Genomic DNA, 24,264 nt, shown 5'->3' on the forward strand with positions numbered 1-24,264 from the left:
TTTTACTTTAGCTTATGGTTTTGAAAAGGTTTCTGAGTTTGCCAAATTTATTTTGAGTATTTTTTTTGTATTTATTTTACTAGCTTTGTTTGTATATAGTTTCGTAGGAATTTTTTATGCTATAACCCCCTCTTTTTCTTTCTCTCTCTGGCCCTCTTCCCTACTCTCCTTCTCCTTCCCTGGCCTCACTCTGCTTTTCCATGTCCAACTCCACCCTTATTCTCCATCTCCATCTCTGCCCCTCTTCCTCACTCTCCCTCCATCTTTGAACCAACTCTCATTTTATTTCTTAGACCATTTCCTCATGCAACCCAGCCCTTTCCCTCACTCTCCCTCTCCATCTTCAGCCCTCCCACTCACACTTATGTGGCCTCCCAATGCCAACCCAACCTCACAAAGTTAGTCATGCATCTATCTCCACTACTACAATTTGAGTCTCTTACTTTTGGTTATTATTACTTATAATTTTAAAATTGAACTAAACTCGGAATAAGATATTATATATCAATATTTACTTTGTTTTTATATGTGTAAAAAAAACAAAGTAGTAGGCTTATTATTTCAGTTTTAATATTAAAACTGGAGTAATAGACTAAAAGACAACTGAAATAATAGAATAAAAGCGCATGTAATACTTTGTCAATAAAAGGCTCAGCCTCAATCATAGCCTCTCTCCCCTAAGAAAACCCTATTCTCCTTCATAAATCATCAGAAGCCACCCCATCATAATTGACCTCTTTTTTTCATCTGAATTTCTATGTTGTTACTAGTTGTTGACAGTGAGAACTCGTCAACAAATGAAGGTCAAAAAATTCAAAGACTTAACGAGGAACTTATAAACTTAGGAAAATTTATGGATACTTAGAGAAAAATTGCAGAAGAGTCATGGAAGAAAACATGTATATTGCTCATTGAATAACCTGCCATTACAAGAATTTTCCAACCCATTAGTATGAGGGGTGGAGGTCTATTTATAACTTGGCTCTAATGGCCCCTGATACAAGGTGGTCTAAGGGGACAAGTAGGTAAGCGGTACACTGTCATGGTAGTGGCACAGGTCGTGGTGGAGCAGAGGATTGTGGTGTCAATGCTTATTTGTGTTCGGAGACATGCAGGCCATGCCACCACTCCTCGTACTTCCACTACTTGTCAGGCACCGATGTCAGAGTCACGGCTCTGTCCTCCTTAGGGTCGTACATCCCGTACTAATGGGTGTGCCTTGTACATGATGTTACTTCTTTTATTTTCAAGATATAAACTCTCTCCAAGCTTCTTTACATTTTGCTAATTGTTGGAGAACATTGTGGGTTCTTCACTAACATAGAATAGATTGCCTGTACACGACCTCCATGTTGAGGCATTTTTGGGAAATAGGCCTTGCGTAGTGAGGCCCTGCTATGTATCAGCCTCACAGCGTGGGGTTTGAAGAACCGGGCCTCCCTTATGGTTGATATGCATCTCGGTGTTTGGGTATGTGGTCTTGGCCTCAAGGCATATCAGCGTTTAGGAATGCAACACCTCGCATAGTGAGGCGCCTCTCTTCATGGGGGCCTCGCACCTAGATGAACAAGATCTTAAGTATTGTGTCGAGGAGCAAGATTCCAAGCCGCATGCGAAGCGCCTTCCGTGTGGCTGAGGCAGGATGGCCTCACGAAGCACCTACTGTGTGTCCGAGTAGGGTGCGAGATGGTGGTCTGATGCGCGCGTGAGGCCCTCCTCATGAGGCTCATAGCGCAAGATGGATCCTGACGGACGCTGAGGCACGAGACGAGAGTCTCATGGGAGGGCAGTTGCTTGGCGCGCAAGGCTGCCTCACGAGATGGTGGTCTGATGCGCCTCGCAAGATGGTAGTCTAAGGCACATCCTGATGCACGCGCGAGGCCCTCCTCGCGAGGCGCATGGCATGAGACGGATCTGGACAGACGCGCAAGGAGCAAGACGAGGGTCTTGCGGGAGGGCAGCTACTTGGCATGTGGGGCCATGGCGTGAAACGAGGGTCTCGCAAGGTGCTGCAGCTTGGTTACATGAGGCACCATGTGGCTAACGAGGCTTTGCCTGGCAAGGCTTCCCAACACACGTCTAGGGGTGTAGGCACATGTGTGTATTTTAGACCTCCAAGGGACTTTAGACACGTGATGTGGGTCTTTCACTGGTGTGGAATTCTTAGCATCCACACTAGCCAACCACCACCATTATTGTTCATCATCTCCAATCATGATGTCAAACCAATCCAGCCTACGTAGGGTCATCCCTTCCATTGTTGCCCTTGTATTCATCGCTTCCTCGCCAAGCTTTGTCATCAAGAGACTACTACCTCCTTCATCGCATCTCATTAAGATTCGTTGATGCATACATATAACTTGTGTCTATGATCTTAAACTTACTAGGGTAATTTATTTCTCTATACCATTGTTAACTACTTTCTTATGGATTTTGAGATTCCGCTTTTTTATATTACCAATTGAATTTAACAAACAATTTAATTAATGCAGAATAGTTAAACAATTGTTTGAAAAACATATATTCTAATGTATCAAGACAGATTGTTGATGAATCAGAATATACGAACAGAAAGTAAATAAACTAAAAGTAACGTGACACAAGAAGTTTTCTACGTGGTTTGGAAAACCTAGTCCACGGGGTCACGCCCAGAGATAAAATCAATTAGTAAAGTCTCAAGAATAGAATAAGCAATTGACTTATACAAGTTTAGACTCCCTCTAAATCCTTGTCACAACCTTGAAGTATTCCACTTTAATAATCTGATTTTGATAAACACCAAGTACACGAAATCCCTTCTGAACATGATGAGTGCTCGCTTCCTCCCGAAGTGAGTCTTGTGGAAATTTTCTCCCAAAGATTGTGTGTCATGTTCACAAACTTTATGACATGTTCAACAATAAACAACACAAAGAAAAACAAACAAACAAAGAGATAGTTGAACAAGGACTACTCTTTACATATAAAAGATCTCTTCAAAGCATGAAACATTAGAAGGGTGAAGAGATAAGAATGGCTGATGCTTAGGCCTAGTATTTATAGAGTTTCAAAACCCCTAAGCCAGCCAATCTCGTTAATGGCCTAAATCATACCAAATCAGGAAGTTACTCAAAATAACTTCTCATTTCATTTACTATAGGAATTTCCAGAAGTGACAGACAACCATTCTGTAGCATCAGGAAATAGACGAACCTAGTCTTAAAACCCAACCAGGTTTATTTCAAAATTTCCTTCCTTTGGGCACAAGCTTCATTCAATTTCCTTATTTTAGACAGATAAAATCGAGGAAAAATATACAGAGACTAATTCTTTAATATACATACTCATTATAGACAAGGTCACCATAAATATTTAAGGAAACTTTACTATATATAAAATGCATTTAGTAAAGAATTGATTCTTACCAAAATGTGACACAATCACACTTAAATACCCAATATATAATTTCGAAAAATACCATTTAAATAATAAAATATATTTATTAAAAATGTTAGCCAATAATAGGATTTTACAATCTCCCTCTTTGGCAACTTTTTAGACAAAATATATTTTTAGCAATATGAGCTCAAAAACCTGCAGCAAACACTTTGTTGGAAAAAATAAAAGTTCTGAAGAACTCCCTCTGCAAACAAGCATACTAACAAAAAAACAAGAATTGTCAACTTTTTGAAAAAAAAAAGTTTAACAAGACCTACCACACAACTCCCCTTGAAAATAGGGTCCAGAGTTGTACACAAAATAGTTAAAAATATATCACTACTCCCCCTGTTTGTCTATCAATGAGCCAAAGTCAGGAAAAAACAATAAAAGACAAGTGATTGTGTTCTTTGGATACACAAAAAAAAAATTACCAAGACTAAAAATAAAGCAAGATAAAAAAACTAAACACTCTTGGATATGTCCGACATTTGACCAATGATTGCTTTTTGGGTGGCCTCCATGGTTCCAACACGATTATTAACCATTTCAAGATCAGCTTTGACAGAGAGAACCTCTAATGTCTCAGGAATAACACCAGATGGAGCAGAGGAACTAAAAGCACCAGCAGAGGGTGGGGAATAACCAACGGTCTTGGTTCGAACCATTGATTCCTGCACACTAGGAAGCACAAGAAAGAAAAACAACAGAGAAGAACCAAGGAGAAAATAACCACAAAAAATGATAAAGTGAGTAAATGGGAGAGTGATAGAGTGATCGTGGAAGTGAGGTCCCAAACATGGGATATAGGCAGAACAAAATGGGTAGTTACCTATTTTTGACTATGAGAGAAAAAGACAACTTTTGTCTTAATTGTGACCAAACCAAAAAAAAAGGCAACAAATTTATATATATATATATTTTAAAAGGAAAATTTTCAAACTGTCATTTTTCTTCACATATTACACAATTAATAATCTGACAACCTTAACTTTAGAGAAAAATATGACAAAAATAACACAAAATCATATTGGACCAAAAAAAAACAATAACCACTGAAATTCGCCATACCCCAGGAGATTCAATCGGTTTTTCTTTTTAAAAAAATGTACCCCAAAATAAATAAGAACTGAATTACTCAACACGGGGTACAGCTGGCAGACAAGTGCATAAAGAAAGCGTACAGATATAATATCTAGCTAATTCCGGAGTGAGCAACTCGAGTTCAGCTTGACAGCTTACAACAGCCAGATAATCTTCAGATCGCCTCTTGCACCAACAACCTAGTTCACGATGCGTGATGTCCAGATTTCCTTTTTGAAACTTTAAACTTAGCTCGTGTTAGGATGGGTTAGTTCTAAGGCATCCAACTCGATGGAAGTGACTAGCTCAAAAAAGCCTGGTCATGATGCACAATAAAGGATCCCAAAATTATGATATTTTTTTTTATATTCCTTATATATATATATATATTTATATAAATGAGCAAAATATTTCCTTCTATTGTTATCAAAAAAATGTGAAACCTGAAAAACAATAATCAACCAATACAAAAATTAAATGAGTACTGGTAATGTTGAAAAAATCATTTGATCCATATAACATGCTTGAGAGTGTTGGAATAAAAATAAATTTTTCTAGAGGACAAAGTATTTTTAGGAAAAACATTAACATAGAGGATGAGACTTACATTTTTTTCTTTTTCTTCATAGAGAATAAGTATTTCTGTGTGAGGTGTAAATAATAGGATCATTGCCCATGTTGGCAATTTTGGCCTTTTTCTACAGTACCCAAAGGAGACGCTATCACACTACACCAGTGGTAGCCATTTTCAATGGTAGTGTGTCCTCTACATAGGTCTAATTACATAGTCTCAACTTACTCAAGGTTGTCTTTCACACACTGGCATAGGTAGCTCTATTCTCACAAAGGAACCTGAAACTGAAGAAGAATTGACAATTTAGCTCAATGCCTTCTTAGTAGACGTTTTTCCCAAAAATAAATTGTGAAGAAATTTTTATTTGGAAACCAATAAATTAGCATGTCATATATTCAAAAATAATTAATCTAACATAAGGTAATCACAAAAGTTTTGCAAATGTTTGAGATCCGTTTAACAGGAAAAAGACATAAGAGATAAACAGCTAGAATGATCATGAGACAATAAATAATTACATACTACAAACCCCCAAGGATTTCCTAAGGGAATCAAACTAAATTGAATCAAGGGACTTAGTGAAAATATCAGCAATTTGCTTGTCTGTTTCAATGTATTCCAAGATTAGTGTCTTATTTTCAACAAGCTCTCTAATGAAGCGGTGTCTAATATCAATGTGTTTTATGCGTGAATGTTGGACAGGATTTTAGAAATATTTATTGCACTGGTATTGTCACAAATAATGGTTAAAGCGTCTAATTCAAACCCATAATCAGGCATCATTTCTTCCATCCATAGTAGTTGAGTACAACAACTGTCAGCTGCAATGTACTTGGCCTCAGCTGTAGAAAGAGATATGGAATTCTGCTTTTTGCTATGCCATGACACCAAGTTGTTCCCTAGATAGAAACACCCTTTACTTGTGCTTTTCCTGTCATCTGCATTACTTGCCCAATCGGCATCACTAAAACATACAAGATTAAAATTTATTTCTGTAGAGTATCGAATCCCATATTCTAAAGTACTGTGAACATATCTAATAATTCTTTTTACAGCAGTCACGTGTGACTCCATGGGATTTCCTTGGTACCTAGCGCATACCCCAACACTATAACATATATCAGGACGACTAGTAGTGAGATACAAAAGACTACCAATCATAATGCAGTATAAAGTGGGATCTACCTTAACTCCATTCTCATTTTTGTTAATTTAATTGTTGTTCCCATGGGAGTTTTGGTATGTTTTGCAGTATCAAGCCCAAACTATTTTACCAAGTTTTTGGCATACTTACTTTGAGATTTGAACGTACCATCTTCTGATTTCTTGACCTGCAAACCTAAAAAATATGTTAATTCACCCACCCTACTTATCTCAAATTCTTCCTTCATTTGATGAACAAATTCCTGCACTTCAGAGTTAGATGTAGAACCAAACACAATATCATCAACATATATTTGTGCAATAATTATGTCTTTCTTGATTCTTTTAATGAAAAGTATTTTATCTACTCCACCTCTATGATAGCCATGAGACACTAAAAATTGTGTCAATCTTTCATACCATACCCTTGGGGATTGTTTCAAATCATACAAAGCCTTTTTTAATTTGAAAACATGATTTGGAAAATGTGGATCTTCAAACACCTTAGGTTGTTCAACAAAAGCCTCTTCATTCAAAATGCCATTCAAAAAAGTGGATTTAACATCCATTTGATGCAATTTGAAACCCATGATGCATGCAATAGCTAATAAAAATCTAATCGATTCAAGTCTAGCAACAGGTGCAAATGTTTCATCAAAGTCCAAACCTTCCACTTAAGTGTACCCTTGTGCTACTAGTCTAGCTTTGTTTCTTACTATTTTGCCAAATTCATCACTTTTATTTTTTTAAATTCATTTTGTTCCAACGACATTAGTGTGATTTGGTTTGGGCACAAGGGTCCACACATCATTTCTCGTAAACTGTTCCAATTCTTCTTGCATAGCTTTAATCCAATATTCATCAGTTAAAGCTTCTTTCACATTTTTTGGTTCAAGTGAAGAAGTGAAACACACCTGTTGAACGAGATTCACATACCTTTTCCTTATGACCATGCTCTCCTCCAAATCACCCAGAGTGAGATCAACAGGATGATTCTTTTTCACCCTAGTTGAGGGTTCTCAACGCACGGAGTCGGTGATGATTTTTGGCATTTGTGTCTCTGTCTGTTCAGATGGTGATATATCAGACACCAAGGGTGATGGTTCAGTGGATGTGTCTAACGCAGCAGGCAACATTTCTGATACATCATTTTGTGCATCTGAGGCAACAGGTGTGTTTTATATTAATTTGTCTATCTCCGCTTCTGTTGAAAATTCTGAAAAATCCTTCATATCATCAAGAATAATGTTAGTAGATTCCATAACAGTTTGGGTTCTAATGTTGTACACACGATATGCCCTACTAATTATAGAATAGCCAAGAAAGACGTCAACTTCGCTTTTAGCATCAAATTTTTCAATATTTTTGCGACCTCAATATGTAACAAACACAACCAAAAATATGGAAGTAACTTACATTTGGACGTTTACCTTTCCGGATCTCATAAGGCATTATGGTTGTACCTGGATGTAAGAACACTCTGTTTATTGTGTAGCAAGCAGTATTAATAGCTTCAGCCCATAATCGTTTGGACAATTTCTTGCTATTCAACATTACACTTGCCATTTCTTGAAGAGTGCGATTCTTTCTCTCAACAACTCCATTTTGTTCAGGAGCTTTTGGTGCTGAAAATTCATGAGAGATAGCACAAGACTTATAGAATTCATCATACACAACGTTTTCAAATTCTTTACAATGATCACTACGCATTCTTACAATTTTTCCAATATTACAGTCTTTTTCAACTCTCAAACTTAAACACAGATTTTTCAAAGCTGCAAATGTGTCAGATTTTTCTCATAAAAAATCAACCCAGGTAAAATGAGAGAAATTATCTACACAAACAAAAATGTATCTTTTTCCATTTGAACTCTCAACCTGAATCGGACTCGTGATATCCATGTGAAGCAATTCTAAAACTTTTGAGGTATTTACATCCATAATACCTTTGGGAATGATTTTTCATTGCTTTCCAAGTTGGCATGGCTCGCACTTACCAATAGAATCTTTACCTAGTTTGGGTAATCCTCGAACAATACCTGCATTTAACAACTTTTTCAAGTTTTTGAAATTAATGTGACCAAGTTTTTCATGCCACAGATCAGTTGAATTATTTATGACTGAGTGACATGACAAATTTTGTGAAAGAGTATAACAATTGTCAACTAATCTAAAACCTTTTAAAACGCAATTTCCATTTTTATCAATCACACTACAATCATCACAAGAAAAATTAACAATATATCATTGATCACAAATCTTACTTATGCTAATTAGATTAGCTTTCAAACCATCAGCCAGCAAGACATTTTTCAGTTTAGGTAACCCTTCCACATTTAGGATTCCCTTTCCAAATACTTTACCTGCCTTACCATCACCAAAAGTGACTACACCACAATTTTCAATTTTAAATTTAATAAGAATATTCTTGTCACCTGTCATATGTCTAGAACATCCACTATCAAAATACCAAGAATTAAATATATGAGTTTTATTACATGTAAATGTAGCAAGACAAGTATGCACATTATTTTTTACCCATTTTTGTATAGGCGCATGAGGTTTATTTTGCACCTTTTTTTAAATTTGCATGATGAAAATAATTTGAATTGAAAAAATTCATCATTGTAAAACACTTTTGTCGAATGTGAACCTTGACCCCACAAAAATGGCAACTGGGAATGAATTTCTTAGTCCTTTCATAGGACGTAAGATTCTTACCTATTTGTCTCTTTGTTGATGAGATATTTTGAGATGTTGATGGATCAGAAACCTGCAATGTTAGATTAGAAGAAAAAATAGGTAATGAACGAGCTTGAACAAATACAATTTTTCCCTTTGATTGAGACTCCTTAGAGCCCAGTCCAGCATTGTTTCGTAGACCTGCATTCTGAACCTCCTCAAAAATTGTAGATCCTGGATTAAGCATTTTAACATTTTTCTTAATAGGATCGAGCTCTTTTTTCAGATGGTTAATTTCAACATTTTTATCAAAAATCTCAGTTTCAAAAACTTTAGCATTTTATTCAAGTTCATCATTTCTACAAGAAAGAGATTTGATCATTTTTTCATTTGACTGATTTATAGCACATAATTTAATCCATTCATCATACATTTTTTTGTAAGATTCTTTCATCGAATCTTCATTGACTTCTGATTCATCAGAATCAGTGTCAACAACATCATCAGTACCTGTCATATCATCAGTAACGCTATTTACCGAAACAATATTGTTTAGACAAACAAGTTTTTTATTTTCCTGCAAAAAACAAGGAAGACTAGAGAACACACATGTTAAAGCAACATTTTCACCACCTTCATCACTACTTTCAGAGACATTATCACTCCAAGTAGCATTCATACCTTTTTTATTTCTTTTCAAGGTATTTGAACATTCCGACTAAATATGACCAAAACCATCACATTCCCTGCATTGAACTCCCTTTTTATTCTTAGGAACAAAAGGATTAGAAGATCTGTTCCCTTTTGAGATTTTAGAAAAATTATTTTTATTGCCCAATTTTTTCATATATTTTTTAAAACTTCTAGTCAATATAGCCAACTCATTATTGTGGATGCCAAAAATCCACCATCGGGTCTCTGCCTCATTGAGGAAAATGAAAATGGGCTCACGACACTCCTAGTGGCAACGCAGGATCCCACCTCACTAGAGGTTCAATTGCCTCGGGCCGAAGCACTGTGCACCTAGAGGTCTAAGCGCCTCATGCAAAGGCACCAAGTACCCAGGCACCTCACGAGACCCATCGTCTCACGAGCCTATCACCCACGTCTCGTGAATGGCACCTGGGGTGCTTCGAGCATCTCGTGCCGAGGAGGTCATAGGGGCGTGTCAGAGGCATCGCAGGGTCATGTCTCGCGAGGCCACATCTCGTGAAGTGGCACCTGGGGTGCTGTGGGTGTCTCACGCCAACGGTCCAAGAGCCCCGTCTCATGCCTCACCACGCCTCTCCCTACACCTCGCGAGACCCAACATCTCGCACGCCCATCACCCACATCTCGTGGGTGGCCCTGGGGTGCTTCGAGTGTCTCACGCCGAGGAGGTCATAGGGGAGCGTCGGAGGTGTCGCGGGGTCTTGTCTCGCGAGGCCACACCTCGCGAAGTGGCACCTGGGGTGCTGCAGGCGTCTCACGCCAACGGCCCAGGAGTCTCGTCCCGCGCCTCACCATGCCTCGCCATGTACCTCGTCCACAAGCACCTCGCGCCAACTACCCAAGGGCCCCATCTCGCGCCAAGGGCCCAAGAGCCCCGTCTCGCGCCCCACCACGCCTCGTGATGCACCTCGCCCAACAAGCGCCTCATGCCAACGAACTAAGGGCCCCGTCTCGCGCCGCGACCCCTGCATGCACTAGGTGTCTCGCACCCTACACCTCAAGATCGTGTCTCCTATGAGGACTTACAGAGATTTCAACATTTAAAGACAAGTGGTGGAAGTACAAGGAGTGGTGACATGGCCTGCATGTCTCTGACCATATATCAAAGTCGAAACCACAACCACCGACACCACTACGTCTGGTACCACTTGTCTGACACTCGTACTAAATAAGTAGTGGAGGCATCCCCACAGACTCAGACCATGTACTGGAGCCGACACCATTACACCTGATACCACTCCCCTAACAATGTACTTGTGTACGATCTGGTCCCCTAGACCACAATGTATCAGGGGCCATTAGAGCCCACTATAAAGGGAATCCCACCTCAACATTGAAAGGGGTTGAAAAAACACTATAGCTTTATACCAAGGGAAATACAAGTTCTTTTCTCCATTTTTCTTTCTGCAACTATTTTCTAAGTTTCTTATTTGATCAGTGAAGTTTTTCATTTTAAAGATATATACTTTGATTTTTTCTAACTTAACTTCGTTGACGAGTTCTCACCGTCAACAATTATCATCTTCATCATCTGTACTTACACATTCGAAAATGTTCAAAGCAATAGATTTTTCTTTTTCTTTTACCTTGACACAAGAAGTTTTTTACATGGTCGGAAAACCTAGTCCATGGGGCCACACCGAGAGATAAAATCAATTAGTAAAGTCTCAAGAATACAATAAGCAATTGACTTATACAAGTTTAGACTCCCTCTAAATCCTTGTGGCAACCTTGAAGTACTCCACTTTAATAATATGATTTTGATAAACACCAAGAACATGAAATCCCTTCTGAACTTGATGAGTGCTCGCTTCCTCCCGAAGTGAGTCTTGTGGAAATTTTCTCCCAAAGATTGTGTGTCATGTTCACAAACTTTATGACATGTTTAACAATAAACAACACAAAGAAAAACAAACAAACAAAGAGATAGTTGAACAAGGACTACTCTTTACATATAAAAGATCTCTTCAAAGCATGAAACATTAGAAGGGTGAAGAGATAAGAATGGCTGCTGCTTACGCCTAGTATTTATAGAGTTTAAAAACCCCTAAGCCAACCAATCTTGTTAATGGCCTAAATCATACCAAATCAGGAAGTTACTCAAAATAACTTCTCATTTCATTTACTGCAGGAATTTCCAAATGTGAAAGACAAACATTCTGTAGCATCAGGAAATGGACGAACCTGGTCTTAAACAATCAAATATAAAATGCATTTAGTAAACAATTGATTCTTACCAAAATGTGACACAATCACACTTAAATACCCAATATATAATTTTGAAAAATACCATTGAAATAATAAAATATATTTATTAAAAATGTTAGCCAATAATAGGATTTTACAGATTTAGAAAAGAACAAGATATTTGATTGGCCAAGCTATATATATAGTTTTTTTTATCTCACATTCAATTTAATAGATGACCAAACAATGGAAGTATATACATCTTGAATCTTCATTACTATAATCTAGCTCTTGCTATATATAAGTTCTTCATTATATATAATGTAATTATTTTGTCCTTTGCTCTATATTATGTTTGGCTAATCAATATAATATACTTGCAGTAGCACTGAAAAACAGGACAGAGAAGGCTACCCAGTATTTTTCCATTTTAGTAGAAGGACATTGGAGACAACAGTGGAGGATCACTAGAGAATTGGCTATCATAGTTACCTAAAACCTTATACCAATATACAAAAATTGTTAGTTCCCAACCAATCTTATTCCTAATGTCCTCACCTTTCAAAAAAAAATCGAAGCCAAAGAAATTATGTAACATATTCATTTGCAGAGGTAACTTTATTGTTATGATTGGTTAAATATATAAAGCATAAGTAGTTTTACATAATGTGGTATATAACACTTAACGGTTTCACATAAGTTGATGTGAAAATATGAGTTTTTATTGAAGGCATTTATAATTGATTTTTTTGGGTCTAAAATGATACAATGAGATGTCTAAGCATCCTCAAATAATTTGAGAATATTTTTGAGTTGTTTTGAAATGAAAACGAATTGGTTTAGCAGCCAGTATGGTGACATGTCGCACCATATTGGGAAACATGTTGCCTGATGCATATACAAGGCAAGCTTGTACACAACATGTGACATGTCACATTTCACCCATATAAGGAAGATTTTGTGTTTTGCTCCAAATTAAGTGGTATAAAAGGTCTAATATTATTGGTAACCTAATGGTGGTGCCAACACTATAACTAGGGGTTTTTATAGTTATGAGACCTTGATCACAACTTTCAACTCTCTTTTTAATCTGTCTCTCTAGCTCTCCAAGATAACTAATTATCTTCAAGAAACTCATCAAGAAGTGCTTCTCATGTGTGAGTTTTAATGCTTATTGTATCTCATTAAGGATAGCAAACATTAAAAGAATGTGATGCACCAATATCAAATAATACATGAGCCTAAGAGTATGAGATACGAATCATACCATCCATAACTCCTTGGCCTATTCCTCCTTGCACATCATCACCACCAAGAGTATAGGCTTGACCAGAGGCTTTTCCTTTTGATTTCCCTTTTCCTTGACCAGTATGGCTTGTGCTTGCACCAGAACCTCCTCCCTTATTGAACCCTCTTTGACTCCCAGTAGAAATAGGAGTCTGGCAACTTTGTGAGTACCCCTGGTTGAATCCTAAACCTTAGGGCTTGAACTGATGTTGATACTGAGGTTGTTTCCCTGGTGCGGGTGTGAAACCATAGGATGAAGACTGAAACTGGTTACTCCTGGGTTGTCCTATGAAAGGAGTAGACCGAGCATAACTCTATGTGGGTCCTCCATGTGATGATTGCAACCTTTGTTGTTGTTGTGGACAATCTTTCTTCTTATGACAATGTTGGCCATAACTAAAACACCCATACGGCCCAATTCGAGTCTTTCCTAAAGAACCACTACTAGTGCTACCCCCAACTAAGTTGTTGTCCTTGGAATAACCATCGCCCTTGGTTCTTCTTGTTCATTTTTCTGTTATTTCTTATTTCTCGGGCCGAATTTTCTTCTCAATTCCTTCTTGATGAGCCTCAGTCTGCAAGACTGTTGTCACACACCCATTCAAATTTCCAAAGGTTATAGAGGCAAGTGAACCAAGTATCGAAGGATTCAAGGAACGCGGGAACTGCTCAATCTGAAGAGGTTGATCGACTATACTAGCATATGCATAGAAAGATAACTCTACAAACTTCATGTAGAATTCCTTCATTATCATATCTCCTTGCCTTACGTTTTTAAATGATCCAATTAAGGTCCTCTGGAGAGATGGATTAAAATATTTTCCCCTGAAAACCCTTTCAAAGTCTCTCCAAGTCATCCCTCTAGTTTCGATGGTCCTAATCAAAGTTTCCCAGCACAACTTTCCAACTTGGATACAACAAAAGTCACCTAATACTCTTAAGGTGTTCCCTTGGTGTTGAAGTTTTTCATAATCTGCCTCAACCACCTTTCATCCATCATAGGATCTTGCCCACCTTCAAACTCAGGCATTTGGATCCGATGGAAAATCTAGAAGTGATGGCTTTACCGAGCAGTTGGATTTATCTGTTCGGCAGAAATGCCTCTTAAAGCCTCAAGAATGGAATTTATAGGGAATGCAGCTAGCAGAGGGGGAACCTCGGCCTCAGGGACATCAGTTGCAAGCCTTCTCCTTGTTGCCCTTCCTCTCGAAGCCATTATCTTAGGTCTGAGAATTTAAAGCTAAATAGTTAGTGAGGAATGGATGCTTTCTATATACATATGTCCTTATACATCAAAAAACATTACTTTTAAAATACATTAAAGCCATTTGGTGACACTGCACCAAAATACCCCTTTTGTGTCAGTCAAACGCGTTGACTGACGTCATTGACCGAGAATCAGCATTTGTGGCAGTTGAGCACTGCCACAAATGCAAGGGCATTTGCATCCGTGATAAAACTAACGCTGTTAATTGGTGAAGTTTGCGTCAGTGGCCAACTGATGTTGTTAACGTAAATAGTGCGCCCAGTATTAAATCCCAGCCATCAACCCCAAGCCCCTCATTCTCCCAAGAACCAGCAGCGCCTTCGACTTCATAGACCCATTTTGGTGAGTTTTTTTCATCTTTTTTTTTTATTATTTTAAGGTTAAATTGATGAATATAATATATTTATGAACCTTATACATATTTTTTAAAAAAAATTTGTATAGATTTGTGATTTTGAAGATTATATTGTTTGAAAAACAAAAACTCAAAAACCCTCCTCTTGATTTTTTCTCTGACTGGGTTCGTAGGGGTCATGTATGTTGCTGGGGTCGCGGGGGTCATGGGGGGTGGCTGGGGTCGCGGGGGTTGAGAGGTGGCTGGCTGGGGCCTGGGTACAAGGGGGCTGGGGTCGCATGGGATGGCTGGGGGCTGGGAACACTGGTAGGGGTTCATAGCATTTTTTTTTAATATAGCATTTGCGCCAGTGCCTAACTGTCACAAACGTGACATTTGTGCATTTCCGTCAGTTGGGTACTGTCACAAATGTCACGTTTGTGACAGTTGGGCACTGATGCAAATGTCAGGCTGGTTTGCGTCATGGGATTTCGCATCGATTTCAAAACTGACGCAAAAAATCAATTGTGGCAGTTAGGAATTGTCACAAATGACCTTTTTTGTAGTAGTGTGACACTCTACGAGGTATTTAAACCTGGTGCTCTAATACCATTTTTTGGTCACGACCCGAGCCCTAGGCTATGGCATATTTGTAATATCCATAACTTGGGTGGTGAAAGGTCAAACTTTGACCCTTTTTTTAAAATAACTCTTTTAAATGAACATTTAGTTTATACTAAATAGTACCATAATTGTAAGTAAAAAAAATAATGGAATAACTCCTATAATTATATATAAAAATATTAGTGATAAAAGCATGATCATCTATCATTATACATAGAACAATAATATCACCACAGTTATGTAGTCATCAAACAATTAAATTTAATAAGTCATAAACAACAAACGAATACTTACCATCCATCATTTCTCATTTCTAACTATTACATAGCTAATTATGAGATACAGACCATAAGGTTCCAAATAAAATACATAAACAATGTTCAAAAGACAAGACTATGGCTATAAATAGAACTAGGCTAAATCACATTGGCTCCACCAATAAATCACCTCATCCACACTCGCATCATTGGGTTTCTGGAAAGGGGAGATATATGGGGTGAGATTATAAAGCCGAGTAGAAAAGCAACCAATATCATAGGACCAAAAGTTTAATAAAAATCCTGCATGGTTAGTTTTGAAAACAAAACATATATCATCATGTATAAACCAAAAGTCAAGAAAAACCACAAATAATGACAAGAGACAAGCTACACGTGCACATCACACCGTCCACTAGATCCCTAATTCCCTATATCCACCATAGAAAAAATGACATCCTAAACCGGATAGTCGATCGTGATAACCACTACAAGAGGGAGGCTCAGAACACTTCTTGTATAAAGATGCTAGGTCTTTACACCTACAGGTGAGTGGACACCTGATATACCCATGATAATACAAAGATTAGGTCGTGAAACAACAACGTGCACAAATCATGATCACTATGGCTTTCATCGGTATTACCAAAAAAAGGTAACTAGAATATCAAAAGAACATATTCCCTTTAATTTAGAAAATTGGGCAGCCTAACGGCTGCATGTGAATAAAATCCAAAAATTATAACCTTCATAAATAAGTATACAAAAATATATTTGGCACTCAGTGCCCTCAGAACAGTTCAGAAAACATGTGGATTAAGTTTTCAATTATTCAAACATTTTATCAATCAAAAATTGAGAATATGTCTAATGTTATTCGATACTTATAAAACAAGTCCAAGAACCAAGTTGATTCCCTACCTCCTTAGGATCGTTATCCTCTATCCAAACAAATGCTCCTAAGCCCCCTATTCCTAGGTTCCAAGTAGTTTAGCCCGCTTCAAAGTCATTTTGTCCTACAATCCTCAATTGAAAAAATAATTATCATCATCGTAATGTATTCTTCAAACCGAGTCCAATGACATATAGCACGATACCATTTAAAAACAATCAAAAAATCTCACCTCAGTCGAGCACAGTGGTGGTTCGCGATGGCCAGTGGTAGTGCTCTTGAATTTCTATATATCAAAATGATCCACTTGATGAGTACATCATAGAAGTACAACTCATTTTCCCAAAAGACCTTCGGAGTCACCAGAAAACGCTTCCAAAGGGGCGAAGATACCCAAAATCTCACCGAAAAAAATGGTGAGTTGACTGCAATGAATTAGTGGGTGACGTTCCTTTCTTCATGCTGGTTCCAATGGTGCCACCCACTCGCTCAACGGTGGTCGGAGTTCGCCAAAAAGTCACCTCAAAGTTTCGACAACGAAACTTTGGTGTGGTCGTACGGGAGCACCCTTGCTCCAATGGTAACCAAATTTTGGAGTTGCTGTTGTCACCGGTCAGTGATTCTAAAATGGGGGTGCATGTCAAAAATGGTGGTGGTTGGGTAGTTTCCGTGTGTCCTTACCATGGCTTTTCCGAAAAAAGAGAAAGAAAGAAAGAAAGGGAGAAGAAAGAGAGGAGTGTCGAGGAGAGAGAAAGGAGAAGAAGAAAAGAGAGTTGACTTTTTGACTTGGTGGGTCCCACGTATAATATAAAAAAAATTATTTAACTTAAAAAAATGAGTCTTTATATCAGTAGCGCACTAACACCATTTATTTTTATAGTTAGTTTTCTACTAACGCCAAACCCGCTTTTCCTTGTAGCGACTTCAGCTTTGTTTGATTTTTGTAAAAATAAAAATCTATTAAATAATATAGATAATTACAGAAAGAGATATATTATGAGTTTGGAATTCTAATATGCTTTATTGCTCTTTAAATAGAGCTAAATCATAACAAAATATTTTTAAATTTTAAAATATTTTCTAATATCAAGCATTTTTAACAAAAAAACTAACAACCTATAGACTTGGTTGAACAATTATTTAAATATATTTTTAACTAAAATACTAAGGAACGTAAAATCTAGCACTCCTCATTGCCTTAGTATTGTTTATTAACATTTCAAATCTAACAAAGCATTTATGTCATCATTAAAATAAAAAGTCATCATCTTCATGTTGTTCAGTAATAGCCTTTGCCTCCTCATGTTGCTGGGACTTGCAAATTTGTTCTATGTGTCCAATCTTGCCACATTTATTTCACTTGACATCACATCAGCTACTTTCTAGATGATATGTTTTCTTGTAGTATGGGCATATTGGATATTCATTTGTGTTGTTGTTGTGGTTGTGGTTGTTACCTTTTCTTGAGCTTTCTCCTTTTACTTTGAGAGCATCATCCATCACATCTTCTCTTCTCATCATCCTCCTTTGCTCTTGTGCCTGTAATGCATTAACCAATTCTGCCAAGGACATTTTTGACAAATCTTTGGTATTCTCCAAGGTAGTGATTGTTGCTTCATATCTTTATGAAATTGTAACAAGAATTTTTTTGTACGATTCTTGATTCTAAAAATTCAGTTCCAAGAAATATTGCTTTGTTTGTAATATCGAGAAGCTTGTTGGAGTATTCTTTGATCATTTTGAAATCTTTTTCATTTTTTGAAGTTCAAATCCCGTGATCAAATTGAGGACTTGCATAGCTTTTATTATGTCATCTCATTCATATTCTTTCTTATATACTCCTATATCTCTTTTGCTGACTTGAAAGACATAATACGTGTGAAAATGGTGGTTGTAACTGAAACAAACAAGCAGGCATTTGCTTTTGATTTCTTTGTCTTTTTGTCTTTTTGTCTTTATGGGATTAATGCCATAATGGGATTAATTGTTTAGAAGTGCATGAACTTCTTAGTTTTTTTCCATAGCATCCCATAGATCCAAAGCTTCCAAGTATGTCTCCATACGTACTGCCCAAAGATGGTACTTGTTTCTGTCGAATATCTCCGAATCAAATTTTGAGAGATTACTTGTTTCGGCTTCCATGACTTGTGTTTATGGATTTTGGGTTATAGATTATTTTTATATTTTTTTTTAGATATGGATGTTTGGGCCACTGTTTTGTTTTTTTCTCAACTCACATGTCCCTCGAAAAATAGCTCTAGATACTATTTATTGGTATTTTGTGAAAATGGAAATCTAAAAAATAATTAAATAATTAAAGAAAGAGATATATTTTATGAGTTTGGAATTTTAATAAGCTTTATTTAGATCACTGCTCTTTAAATAGAGCTTAAACATAACAGAATATTTTTTGAATTTAAAATATTTCATATTATCAAGAATGTCTGACAAAAAAAAACTAACGATTTGGTCTGCCGATTGTTTAGATACTTTTTTAACTAACATATCAAGCCACAAAAAATCTAACAAGTTTCTTCTATCTTAAAACTTTATGCTACTGCGGTCTTGGCGGTCAATGCTGCAAATTTAATGTGTAATTATATTGAAATTTTTTTATTAAAACTAACTTTATATATATATAGAGTAATATTAAGTTTAATATGCTACCTCAAACCTTCAACTTAATGTACTTACTTGGTCCTTCCTGAATGATTTCATTACTTTTTTTTCTAGATTCACAGTCGTTCATCGTTGTTTACTTTATTTGGGCCGCACAAATGTATGAACTATTGGGCTTTCGGAAAGTTTTAGTTATAAATCCAATTTCTTATAGTGAAATTTACAAAAGTACCTAACATCTTACAAAAAATACTAAAAATACAGAATTTATAAAAAAATTACAAAAATACAGAGTGGCATAATTGTAAATACAGAGTTTTTTTTGTAAACAAAGTTTACAACAATACAGTTTTTTTGCAGCTAAAGTTTACAAATTTATAAATAAAATTTACAGTATTATGTAATTTTTCCTTTCTTATATGAACAGAGCATTTGTCAAGAGCCTTTAACGTGAGCATTTTCTTGAAGAGAAACGAAAGACAATGAAATGTCTAAATAAGAAAAGAAAGAATATGGATTAGACATCTTTTTCCTTATTGGCAAAAGGTGAGTCTCACATCTTGAAGGGCGTAGAAGTAGGACTTAAGAATTGTTATGGACCCATTACACTTGCATTGAGACAAACACCACAACTAAAAGAATTTGTCACTAGGGAAACCCAATTTATCTATCAATAACCCTACAACTTATAAGTGCCACACTTTTTCTACCCACACTATTTTAAGCAACATGGATTTTTTTGTTGTGACTTCTTAATCTTCATGCAAAGAATGAGAATAGTTTCGTGGTGAATTGGATTTGGACATATATCCTTGTTTTTATTTATATTTTAATAACAATTATATACATTTTTACATACATCTCTCATATATATATATATATATATATATACAAAAAGTCCTAGTTGTTGGGGTGTACTTATTCTGAGAATAAACAAAGAGAATACCTACAACAGTCAAACAAATTGCCAAATTTTCTATCACTTGAATATATATATTCTATCATTTTCTTTCTCATTTCGTAATATTCCACAAATTCTAATACTATACAATAAGTTGATCCGATCAAGAGAAAAACAATGTTGATCAATTAATTGCCCCTTAGCGTTTGAAAGGTGTGAAAATTACTTAAATAAATTATTAGTATTAGTAATTTGAATAATTTGTATGAAATTATAAATGACCATAATAAACTCTCAACGTAATAAAAGAACATCATGTCCTGATATGCTCGCTGAGATATCAATTCACTAGTACTTTGAATCATTAATTTTCTAATAAGCGGTATATATCATAATTAGCCCTTCATATATTTTTTCTTTTTTCTTAGCTTGTATTGTTACTTCTTAAAAAGTTGTAGAAAGATAACTTGTAAATTGCTAACGAGCTCTAGATGTCAGGTGAATCATAATAAATAAAGTACTGATCGAATTATTTGTTATTTAAAAAAAAAAAAAGTTTGGTCTGGTCCTAGTACACTTCTTTATGAATATTGCTTGGAAACTAAGGAGCAAATTTAAAATATGGTAACCTATAATTTGGAAGCTCCCACTTCACCAACCCACTATTTAAACTTAATTGGCTCTCATCTTAATCAAAATCATATATATATATATATAGAGAGAGAGAGAGATAACTCCAACCCATCTTGGGGTTTAACATATCTATATTTATACATGCACACAAAGATAACTTCGTAAGAAAATAAGTGGTTGTATTTATTTTATTTAATTTATTTCAATAAATAGCATAGCTGGATCAGCAGCCATGATACAATCAAAGACAAATCCCAGAAAACAAGTGAGTGTTAGAGAGAAAGAGGAGAAGATGAGTAGGCCAACAAGCCCACGCATAAAGCTGTCAAAACACCTAAAGAGAATCTACCCAATTGGGCTTCAGAAAAGCTCATCGTCTCTTTCGCTCTCCTCATCCCTGTCCTTGTCTCTGTCGGAGAACTCGAACGACAGCTCTTCTCTTACGGATTTCGGGTCTCCTCTTGATCAGAAGATTTCTTTAGCTCTCCGCCTCATTGCACCGTCTCCTGCTCGGAGGAGAGAAATCCCATCTCCCAAAAATGTTCACGAACATCCTGATAATAATAATATGGATCCATCGGAGTGGAAAAGGTGCAACTGGATAACTAAGAACAGCGGTAACTACTGTATATATATATACACACACACACACCTAGCTATACTACTTTTATCTATTGCAAGTTTTTATGTTATGTTTTACATGAAACTCGTACACATCATTTGATATATCATTTTCTTTTCATACAATGTTTCTACTAACTGATTAATTTCTCTTTAATTTACTCTTTTGTTCTGGATATACACATATTGATGAGTTCTTTGTTTAATTAAGAAAAAAACTAGACATTAATGTGTCATTAAGGAACACTTACCACAGATTATCTTTTTATGGTGTCTCACACTTATATTAGTTGTTATAGTAAAGGCATCCCCTGCATGTCTATTACACTGTTCATAACTAAACGAGACTCAAATTCTAGCTGTTCATTTGAATATATGTGTAGTAATTGTGAATTATTTTATGGTAACTTAGACTTTGATTATGATGTGTTGTTTGCTTTATATAATATAATAATGAGTAGATTCGAGTAGTATATATAACTATTTGGTGAAGTTGATTTATCTCTTATGTATAATTAATTCCCGTTGAAATTTAGAACGTTAATGTGAAAATAGATTATTTGCGTTGGACTTTGATGCCAAATGCAGCTCAAATTTCATTATAATGGAAGATCTTAAGTCCATGTTTGCTTACAAATAAAGAAAGGGACACTAAAAGACATTGCCATGCCAACTATAAGAAAAGTTATTGTTTACTTATTATATTATAAGAAAATTACAGAATTTTGTTCTCTGCCTACTATATTGGCGGCGGTTAAGAGAGTTCAATCACATGAATTAATTTTAAGAAAGCTTAGTTATAGTATTGTTATATATTATGTGATAACTTTATATATCCACTAGTATATTAAGTTTATACTACGATTACAGACAATGATTAAAAGGAATATACTCCTCCTTGAAGAGCTATAAATATATATATATTAATTGGACTATAGTAGAGGTAGTTGAAATTTAAAATAAATTAATTATTATGCAGGTATATTTTAATATTTTGAATTGTAGTGTACTTTAAAAGTGTCTCTACCTGACTACCTACTCTATAAAAGGATGAACATCTTCAATTTTACATAATTCATTAACTATACAGGACACTACATTTGACTTGAATACATATATATCATGTACATACGTATATATAAGGGTCATTAAATAAAAAAAAAACATTATGCATGTTTTGTATATTTATATACTATGTACTGACAACAAGAGGTTTGACCCAGATAAAGTTTACGTAGCATTTCATGACGACTGTTGGGGGGTTCCTGTCTACGATGACAAGTACGTTTTTCAAAAATCTTAATTTTAAGTATGCAATATATATATATACATATTTACTAAGGAAATGTAATAATAATGTAAGTGTTTTGGCCAATTCTTAATTAATTAAGTTGTCAATTTCTCTAAACAGTCAGTTGTTTGAGCTTCTTGCATTGTCTGGCATGTTGATGGACTATAATTGGACTGAAATTCTCAAAAGAAGGGAGCCACTCAGGTACATCCTTCTATAAATATTTTTTCTATATGCGGGGTAATAATATATATTATCCATTTTCGGTACTAATATTTCTCCATATATATAATTATGTGATAAGAAAGAGATTCCCCAGTTATTTTATTGTAACAATAATACTGCGACGTACACTACTTGTACAATACATATATATTTCTATTCAATATTATAGGATGTTTCTTTAATTGATGCTTCTAAATTCATTGGACGTCGTACATATATATTATGATGAGTTGTAAAGTTTAATTATAATTAATGTCGTATGGTGTGACAGTACATATATGAATTTTCAGGGAAGCTTTTTGTGGATTTGATGTAAGCAGCGTTGGAAAAATGGGTGAGAAAGAAATTGAAGAGATATCATCAAACAAAGCAATAATGTTGGCTGAAAGCAGAGTGAGATGCATCGTAGACAATGCCAAGTGCATATTAAAGGCATGAAATAACAAATTAAAACCCTAGCCTTCTCTCTGATATCTACTATTAACTATTTATTTTTTGTTCTTTGTATATTGATCATATATATATATATATGTACAATAGGTTGTTCGAGAATTTGGAAGTTTCAGCAACTACATATGGAGTTATGTGAACCATAAACCAATGATAAACAGATACAAGTACCCAAGAAATGTTCCTCTAAGGTCCCCAAAAGCAGAAGCCATAAGTAAGGACATGTTGAAGCGTGGGTTTCGCTTTGTGGGGCCTGTGATTGTGCATTCCTTTATGCAAGCTGCTGGCCTCACCATTGACCATCTCGTCGACTGTTACAGGCATTACGAATGTGTTAGCCTCGCCGAAAGGCCTTGGAGGCACATTTAATTTCTTAATTAATCACTCCATGCCATTAATTACTTATTCTCTATTGTATTAATCCATCTCGTAATTTCCACTTCAAAGTTTTCCAACTTAATTTGTACGTAGTAATAATTTAATTCCTCCTCAGAATTATACTTTACATATATATACATCACTCATATATATGTATATGAATGATAAAAAAAAATAAAAAACCCTTAATTAATATGTATGTAATATTTAGGATTTAATTATATTTGTATCATTAAAGATCATGTACAATTGTTCTTCTGTACATTGATATATATATATATATATTTATATATATATATATGATCAGCCGCCTGTGGTCCTCTTTAGCTTTTTGTCTCTTTTTGGTAGACCAATATGCGTGGTTTTTAACTTATTTGTAACTAAAATATATGGAATTTTTTATGAACAGAGAAACACGAATATGAATATCATTCTAGTGATTTCATTCAATCATTGGTTCGGTACTAAGTTAATTTTATTATGGATTCAATTAATCGAAAGAAAGCAAGATCGACCACATAAAAATTTGGTCGAATAATTCTTCATTTTTTTTGTAACTTAATTGACATTATCTAAGAAATCATTGTCCGTACAATAATGAAACTAAACAAATTAGATTAAGAAATGGTTGCACTTTTATAAACATTTGTTGACAAAGATTAAGTTGATATATTACGTGGATCGATCG

General features: G+C 35.6%; 1 protein-coding gene across 1 annotated transcript; it reads left to right on the top strand.

Moving 5' to 3' along the window:
• Positions 1 to 20,713: 20,713 nt before the first annotated feature.
• Positions 20,714 to 24,026, top strand: LOC133822857 (uncharacterized). The gene is made up of 5 exons (XM_062255312.1): positions 20,714 to 21,228; positions 22,456 to 22,513; positions 22,644 to 22,727; positions 23,039 to 23,180; positions 23,289 to 24,026. Exons 1-5 carry the CDS (start codon positions 20,844 to 20,846, stop codon positions 23,565 to 23,567), a joined length of 948 nt encoding a protein of 315 aa, XP_062111296.1. The 5' UTR covers positions 20,714 to 20,843; the 3' UTR covers positions 23,568 to 24,026.
• The last annotated feature ends 238 nt before the right edge of the window (positions 24,027 to 24,264 follow it).

This window comes from Humulus lupulus, chromosome 3 (assembly GCF_963169125.1).
Source record: "Humulus lupulus chromosome 3, drHumLupu1.1, whole genome shotgun sequence".
NCBI classification, from domain to species: domain Eukaryota; kingdom Viridiplantae; phylum Streptophyta; class Magnoliopsida; order Rosales; family Cannabaceae; genus Humulus; species Humulus lupulus.

Coding starts and splice junctions, on each gene's coding strand:
- LOC133822857 (XM_062255312.1), top strand. CDS start 20,844: ATGATACAATCAAAGACAAATCCCAGAAAACAAGTGAGTGTTAGAGAG. Junction 21,229..22,455: donor CTGGATAACTAAGAACAGCG/GTAACTACTGTA, acceptor GGTTTGACCCAG/ATAAAGTTTACGTAGCATTT. Junction 22,728..23,038: donor AAAAGAAGGGAGCCACTCAG/GTACATCCTTCT, acceptor ATGAATTTTCAG/GGAAGCTTTTTGTGGATTTG.